Raw genomic sequence first — 8,547 nt, forward strand, 5'->3', positions numbered from 1 at the left:
AGGCTTTCTGTATAATATCAGTAATTACAATTTAATCAGCATGGATACTGTTCAAGAGCAAGAATGAGATAGAGTAAGATAGAATGTATAGATAAAATGAAATAGAAATATGTCATTAGTACTATAAATAGTTGCCAAGTCATGTGATTGCAACAGCGAATTAGAATGCGTAACACCGGTTGCGTCTCTCTGATAAATCTAGGACTCTAGTATGAACGAAAGCATTAAAATCCTATGGTTGAACTTTACCGACATCGGCATAAATTAACGGTTACGGCCATTATAAATCAGGCTTAACTGATTAGTTTTCTCTGCTGAATGCAGCCATTGGAACATGTTGGATGCGATGCGAACAAGCCTTTGGTTTGTCTCTGCCAGTGGCTGCGTTCAGCAGACGCAACAGTTTTGCAACCGTTTTATGATTGTCTGCTGAGATAGGACCATTCTTCTAGATCTAAAAGTATGATCCAATCAGAGCGAAGGAAACTTCCAACAGTTGCAAAACAAACGTTCTGCTGAACGCACCCAGTATTTGCTTACCTTCCTTGTCTCCCGGGCCGCAGTTTCCACACTTTTTTTATCAGATGTCGCTGCGATCAACGAAGCTCGCTTGCTCGCATAAAATCTGCCATTGTGATTTTTATAGTTTCGTTAATTTTTCGCTGTGTGCAGTCTGCTACCCATTCATTCTGATTACATATTCTGAGTAGAGCGCCGTGCTCCTAATTTGTTGATTTTAACACTTGGGTAGCAATTCTTGTCACAAAAAGAAAAAGATGAGTAAACATCATTCACACGAGTTGAGTGAACATCCGGAGGTTCAATGGGCTCTTGATCTGCTGAAGCCAGATCCCAACTATGAACCCAGTGTGCTGTCGAAGTATTCGACAGAAATAGTACTTATGTCAATCGGTTTCGCGATGCCGTCTACCTCAAATATATACAACAAGAAGCCGTTCTATGCCGGTGAGTGTATCTCGATTTCTTCAACGATCAGTAAAACGCGAGATTTCTTATTTTTGTAATCTGAGCAACTTATTAATCTCACAACGTGGTTATGTAATGCAATATTCGGACAATTATGTGGACAAGCATTCTATTTTCTTTTAGTGTCACGTGTGTGTGTGCGTGTCGCACGCGTGCGCAAGCACACACACACATTCGGCAGCAAAAAAATTTGGTAATTATACAGCCCCCGTAGCTCAAAAATAAAATTGGGCTTATCCGACACGTATTTGCATGAAAGAATCTAGTAAAAAAAGCGTCGCTCTATTTTGCGAACCGAGATATTAATCGTTAGAATTATAACAAACGCCTTATTTCATAATCAATTTTTATTAAAAAACAAAGAACGGACTAAATGTGCAGGAGGACACAATTATTAGACTTTTATTATATTATGATCTATTTAAAAAAGTTTGACATTTCCATATTTTATTTCCTTATGTTATTGTAATTTATACATGTTTGTATTTATTTACTTATTATTATTTATACCCGTTATATTACTTATGACCACCAATAATCGGTTTTGACCTTTCACATACTCTCAACCTCTTGGTGCTAATACGTTTTATTTAACAGATCATTGTTAACATTATTACGTAAGTTTTTTAACTAATTTTACTTATAATCTAATAACTTATTCGAAACTATTATTAAATTATAGATAATTTGAAATGATTTGAGTATTCTGTTAGACAGACAACATTGAAATCATATTATGAATGTATGTTAACGATGTTAACGATATTCCAATTCTATTGTATTCTATCTCTCATATTTAATTATACGAATGGATTTTGTCATTAATACACTGAAGAAGACTCAATCGAAAGAGTAGAAACGTCTGTAATTCTTTTCAAGATTAAATATATGAATTTACACACGTCTAACCTATGTTGGCTCGCATTGACTGATTTCACATTTATCCTTGGATTTATTCGTCGAAGCCTGTATCAATATTAAGAATTGTTAATCGTTAAAGTTGACGACTATTCTGGTTAGGAAGCGTGGTTTGATACAGGTTTCAAAGTTTGTACGCAAAGCAAGATTTAATTAAAAAGAAAATAACTGGTTTTACGAGAGAGGGGAAGGGAAGCAGGATTAGAACCCTTCGCACATATATATCTGTCACCGTCTGTACTTAGTGATTATGGAGGGTTCCGTCCCCTCTCTCTCCTCCTCTTCCTCCTCCTCCGACCCCGGGCGTCCGAAAAGGAGACGATTTGAATAAACAAATTAATAGTTGCTTTCCATTTGCACTGATTCTCAGATAATTCTCACTTATTAAACTATATAGACGTCATTACTCAGTTGAATGTGCGTTCCTTTTGCATTCTGATAAGTGAGATTCAACTGAATTTTTACTTATAATCTGCACAAGAGATCGAGACCGTGTGCTTTCGTAAACTCATTTCAAAGTGAGGTTATGAACCTGTGTTGACATATGATAAGTGCCATGGCACACAAAAAACTTAAGCAGTAAAACGTAAGTAGTAGCGAATCCAACATGTTTGCGTCGTCTACAATGAACAGTAGCAATAGAGACTGTAAACATATCGGGAGAAAGTTGGTTTTCCAACTAAGCCATTAATGGTTAGTCGATGAACGTTAAATCGATGTTGATTCAACGTCGATTAATGGATTTCAACCATTTCGCTTACGGACTTACTCTACGCTCTCTTACATCCCTAGCTACAAGTGAATGATCGATCAATATAGAATTAACGTCAATCGATGTTGAATTAACATTGACTTGACGTCGAGCGACGTTGAATCAACATTGACTTGACGTTCACCGACTAACCATTAATGGTTTAGCTGGAAAACCAGCTACTCCCGACATATTTACAGTCTCTACTGCTAATATTCATTGTAAACGATGTAGTTGGTTTCACCCCCATTAAACAGTAAGGAAATCAACACCTCCATTAACCTGCATCCCCTACCATCGAAAATCAAATTCACGATAGGTCAAAAATTTACGTCTTATAAGTTAGCAGAACAAAGTGAGCGGAATCGATTCTAACTAACATTTTTATTTGTTGCTCATTTGTTGCTAAAAAGTTGCCAAAGAAAAAAATTTGTTGCTCTGTCGGTTTATTTAAAAAAACGATGTTTCGCTAAAAAGGAAGATTCAGTTAGCGGAACAATACCTACAACAAAGCCAATCTACGCAGAAATAACTTAGGAATTTGTTGCTAATTTGTTGCTAATTTGTTGCTGCCGAAATAACTTTTTTAAATACTTTACATACTAAAAAAGTGTAAATAACAACGAGAAGCCTCAGCGTGCGGGCGGAAGAAGAGTAAAGTACCAGTAAAAGACTTGTTGCTCGCTTAAAATTGATACTGCGATGTCGTCCGAATTAGTTGCTCTCGAAATATGCAATTTAACAATTTGTTGCTCGCAAAATAAGTATAAATAACCACGTAAAATCTCAGTGTGCTGGCGGAACAAGAGTAAAGTATCAGTAAAAGATTTGTTGCTCGCTTAAAATTGGTACTAGGATGCCGTCCGAATTTGTTGCTCTCAAAATATGCAATTTATTATAGCAATTTGTCGCTTGCAAAATAAGTATAAATAATTACGAAAAACCTCAGCGTACTGGTGGAACAAGAGTAAAGTACTAGTAAAAGATTTGTTGCTCGCTTAAAATTGGTACTAGGATGTCGTCCGAATTTGTTGCTCTCGAAATATGCAATTTAGCAATTTATCGCTTGCAAAATAAGTATAAATAATTACGAAAAACCTCAGCGTACTGGCGAAACAAGAGTAAAGTACTAGTAAAAGATTTGTTGCTCGCTTAAAATTGGTACTGCGATGTCGTCCGAAGGATTTGTTGCTCTCGAAATATGCAATTTAGCAATTTGTTGCTTGCAAAATAATTATAAATAATTATAAAGATTGAATTGCACGATCCAGAATCTTAATCGTCTGAATTTTTCTATTGCAGAATTCGGTTAACCAAGAGAAAGCTACTGAGGAGTCTTGCCACACTCCTAAGTAGCTTTCTCTTGGTTAACCGAATTCTGCAATAGAAAAATTCAGACGATTAAGATTCTGGATCGTGCAATTCAATCTTCTTCCATTAATATATAGTATTGCGGTTTGAAAAAATTACCAATTCTTGAAGCACCGATCGATCAAAACTATCGACTATTGCTATTTGAGCAGGCGTTGCGTTTTCATCACGATTCTGAAAGGAGCGAAAAATATTAATCTTGACAGTGATAGGTTAAAATAATGTGGTTAATTTTTGTCGAAAGTAATCTTGTACAGTGATTTTCGTCTAGGTGGGTTGATTCGTGGCGGAGGGTTGGGCACATCGAAAAGCGTTGGGACTGCATTCGGTTTAAGTTTTCTCCAGCCATCAATGCGGTGGGCTTCGAATTGGGAATCTTCAAAATGTACCTTGAAACAAACAAAAAAATATTATTAGCGTTGAGTATTAGGCCATTGTGTGATATGATAAAAAAAATTATATCCTTATTTTGATACTTACCTCACACAATCGCGAAGAGGTGGTCGGTGTCCACTTATCTCGTCGCATATCGTCAACCCATTTTGTCCCACGTTTATCCTTCGGGAACGAGAAGAGCTTATAGCCCTTTTCAACCCGATTATTGCAATTAACTGCGGCACAGCCAGGCATTTTTTAAATGCGAATACTTATGCCCATATACGATTTATTTCTGCAACAAGAAAATAACGTCTTGAGGGTTATCTTTCTGAGACATAAATATTTGCAGATAAAAAGAACAAATTTCTATTCTGACACAGAAATTAATTATTTTCGTGTTTGTGTGAATGTCTTTTTTTTTTAAATGGAAAAATATATACTTTTTGGATTAAATGTGGCGACTTTCGATCAGCATTATAACACTCGCTGTAGTAACACTCGCTGTAGTGGCACTGATTTGGCAAGAAAAAGGCGGATAGGAATACCTATATCTTTAGTGTTCTAGTATAATGTATGCACATGTAGCCATAGGCCCGTATTCAGAACGCGCTTTTATCTCTGAAATTCTATAATATGCGTGACGTAAAATAATATAGTATGTTAGCGCGCTAACATCGTAAGCGCGTTCTGAATACGGGCTATAGAGCATGAAAATGTGACCGCAGCACATGCTTTCGTCGTAGTATTTCGCAGCTGTGATAGATTTCCTAACCTCGATAGTCGTCAACTATCTCGCTTCGCAGCCCGCAGGACAGTCTCACACTTTTTTCTGTCAGATTCTTTCATTTTGTGCAAAAATGCGTCGAATGAGCCTTCATCGAAATCGGAGATGAGACAGTTTTTCTGGATAATTACCAAAATTTTTATTGATAATAATGATAATAAAATATAAACGTATTTTGCATTTTCTATTTAAGAAATGTGAGTCGTATAACGACTTTTGTGGTTTCTGCTTAAGAGATACAATACAATTCTGGATGCTGAAAAAGAAACATAAAGATAATTTTATTGACATTTTACTGTGAATAATTGTGAATAAATGTGAATAATTTTATTCACATTTTATTGACATTTTAGTGGTACTTACAAAGGTTTTTCCTTGATTTATTGTACACAAATTCATTGATTAAATCATTAAAATCAAGATTTGTCAGTAGTTCGCTCTCTTTGCTAATAATGTCAATGACGATAGTCTAGTATCAGTCATTGTGGATCATGTGTGAAAATTGTGTTTTATTTTACGAGGAATGCAAAATCAACATTTTTAATTATTTATTTGCATTCGATTATTTACTTTTATCAATGAAATACCATTTTAAGCTGAGACTAAGAGGCCTTCTAACAAGATGGAGCCTGAGCCTATAGTCCCCTTAGCCCCCATGCCCCCCTTAATTCAGGCCTGGTGAAAAGAATAATCGACTATAATTGATCAATTTCTTATGACTTAAAATTTAAAGATTAGGTAATGACTTATTATAGAAAGCTCATTACGTCTCATAATTTTGTCTGTGGTAACCCTTAGCCCGAATCTCCAATGGATTTTTAAGCTTTAAGCCATAAGAAATGGACGAATCATAGTGAATTATTCTCCTGACATTCAATTCTAATTGATCAATTTCTTACGGCTTAAGGTAAAACATCTATTATAGATCCAGACTTAGCAGAAAGGCTGACAGGCATTCTACAATAAGCCATTAGTCATAAATCAAAAGTTAGAAACTGAAAATTGACTAATCACAGTCGTCAATTTTTAGTTTCTGACTTCTGATTTATGACTAATGACTTATTGTAGAAGGCCCTAAGATTTATGACTTATAATCTTAAGACAGTGTTTTATGACTTAAGTCTTATGTCCTTAGTAAGTTCGGATCTACAATAGAGTTTTAAGCCTTAAGCCATAAGAAATGGGCGAATCACAGTCGATTATTCTCCTCGGATTCGACTGTAATTGGTCAGTTTGTTACGGCTTAAGTTTTAAAACACCTGTTGTACACTCGGACTTACAGCACAGTATATACAGTAGCGCAACTCTCACGATTTTACCGTGGATAAAAATGAACTGCACATGCGCGAGCGAGGTATGTAACCAATCAGGGCACTTATATTCCATCTCGCTTCTTCTCTTTATTGTCGCTGTCTGTCTGCGCTGTTGAAATGTCCATATAAGGGATTTAAATAGCCATTTAATGGAAAGTGACAGTTTTGATTAATTATAACTGATTAGTTTTCTCTGTTGAATGCAGCCAATGGGTGCATTCAGTATCACGATCGCTCACTGAGCACTCAGTGAGCTCTTGTATCTGTTTGGTCTATATTTTTAGTTCTAACGGAATATCCCAATAAGATGCAAGCGCTCACTGAGCGCTCAGTGAACGGTTGTAGTATTGAATGCACCCATTATCAATTAGTTAACATAATAGGTACGTTTCAGCGGAACACAACAGTTTTGAAACCATTTTTATGATTGTCTGTGTGCTAAGATAGAATACACCAATCCTCTAGATCTAAAAGTATAATACAATCAGCACAAAGAAAACTTCCAACATTTGCGAAATAAACGCTGAACGCAGTCATTTTTTATTCGTTTTTTAAAATAACATGTAACAGGTTTAATATTGTTGTGATTTGAGATATAGTAACTTGAATTAGTCGAATAACTGGATTTTATCTGACAAATATAAAAAGAAATTAAAAAATAAATTTAACATCGTTTTTTTAACAGTAAAGAATATTTCAAATTGGAGATTAAGTAATATCGATCAGTTAAAATAAAACGGATTGTTATATTATTATTAGTTCTTTTATTGTGTTTATATTTTGTAACTCTATCATTGCAAATAAAAAAAGGTTAAGTATAAGTATGAATCTCCTTATATTTCCTGAGAAATAAATGTATATCTATCATGAGGAATGCCAACGTTTCGTGAACCTTGCAGTTCACGAAACGTTGGCATTCCAAGAATGGATCTAAACACGGAGGAAACCCGCGAAACTCAAGATTGTCACATAGGTAACACCCGTGAAAGCCTCAAGAATAGTATATCTATCATGTTTTATTTCTATTTTATTTTCTGTTTTAAATATAATGTATATTGTGTAGGTCTGTTATTTTTCGAAGGTTCTGAACTTATTGCATCAGTGTACACCAGTTCAGAACTTATAGTGGAAAAAGAACAGACCTTATGCAATAAAGTAAAAAAAGAGAAAAGGTTACAACAGAGAGAAGAGATGAGATGGAATATCAATGCCTTGATTGGTTACATACCTCGCTCGCGCATGTCCAGTTCATTTTTATCCACGCTGACATCAAAGGTGCCGACAGAGAATTGCGCTACTGTATATACTGTGCTTACAATCAAGGAGAATAATCGATTGTGATTCGTCCATTTCTTATGACTTAAGGCTTAAAAATCTATTGTAGATCCGGGCTTACACACAAGAACTGTCTTATGACTTAAGATGCATTCACGTGCAAGCGTTAAGCATCAAGCAGTGGAAGCAGCAACCAATCAACGAGGCGATTTTTACAGTGGCGTAAAAAATATTTTTTACACCACTGCCCGTATCGCCCAGGTGATTGGTTACTGCTTCCGCTGCTTGATGCTTGACGTTTACATGTGAATGCACCTTTAGTCTCGGTCCACAACCTTGCTTTACCCCGGATCTACAATAGCGTTTTAAGCCTTAAGCCATAAGAAACAGGCGAATTACAGTCGATTATTCAAGAAGAATAATCGACTATGATTCGTCCATTTCTTATGGCTTAAAGCTTAAAACCTTATTGTAGATCCGGGGTAAAGGCCGTCTACAATGAGCAGTAGCAATAGTGGTAGTAGAGCTATAATGCGTGGTCTACAATGGGCAGTAGCAGTAGTGGATTAAGAAGTAGACATTAGAAGTAGGCTGTAGGATTAGGGTCTCTTTACGTCTGAGTGTCTACAATGACTTAAAGACTTGCACCGATTTGTCTCCATGCTTCGGTTTTCACATTGGCGTTGGCATATAATTTTTCGGTCTTATACAAAAACCGATTGCACCGGACCACGGCAATTAATTCTCGGTTAATCCTTATTTCAAAATCA

General features: G+C 35.9%; 2 protein-coding genes across 4 annotated transcripts in view; one reads left to right on the plus strand and one right to left on the minus strand.

The window, feature by feature from the left end:
• Positions 1–636: 636 nt before the first annotated feature.
• The window catches only part of ND-B14.5B (NADH dehydrogenase (ubiquinone) B14.5 B subunit), a 32,217-nt gene continuing 24,306 nt past the window's right edge, over positions 637–8,547 (plus strand). For both annotated transcript variants that reach the window (XR_001936938.1, XM_018458729.1), the window contains exon 1: positions 637–966. Coding sequence is in view for 1 of the 2 variants with exons in the window: in XM_018458729.1 (XP_018314231.1) it covers positions 777–966 (190 nt within the window). In the remaining variant the exon portion in view is untranslated. The remainder of the gene's footprint in view (positions 967–8,547) is intronic.
• On the minus strand, positions 4,011–5,055 carry LOC108729558 (THAP domain-containing protein 4-like). Of its 2 annotated transcripts, XM_018458731.1 has the most exons (5): positions 4,846–5,055; positions 4,508–4,697; positions 4,283–4,416; positions 4,127–4,201; positions 4,011–4,034 (listed from the first exon to the last, which is right to left on the minus strand). In XM_018458731.1, the coding sequence occupies exons 2-4, from the start codon at positions 4,655–4,657 to the stop codon at positions 4,168–4,170; spliced, it is 318 nt and encodes a 105-aa protein (XP_018314233.1). In that variant the 5' UTR covers positions 4,658–4,697; positions 4,846–5,055; the 3' UTR covers positions 4,011–4,034; positions 4,127–4,167. The 2 variants fall into 2 exon arrangements, with proteins under 2 accessions (XP_018314233.1, XP_018314232.1); XM_018458730.1 differs by lacking the exon at positions 4,011–4,034 and having other exon boundaries at positions 4,115–4,201.

The sequence above is a fragment of the Mycetomoellerius zeteki genome, unplaced genomic scaffold, assembly GCF_001594055.1.
Source record: "Mycetomoellerius zeteki isolate Tzet28-1 unplaced genomic scaffold, Tzet1.0 scaffold76, whole genome shotgun sequence".
NCBI classification, from domain to species: Eukaryota; Metazoa; Arthropoda; class Insecta; order Hymenoptera; family Formicidae; genus Mycetomoellerius; species Mycetomoellerius zeteki.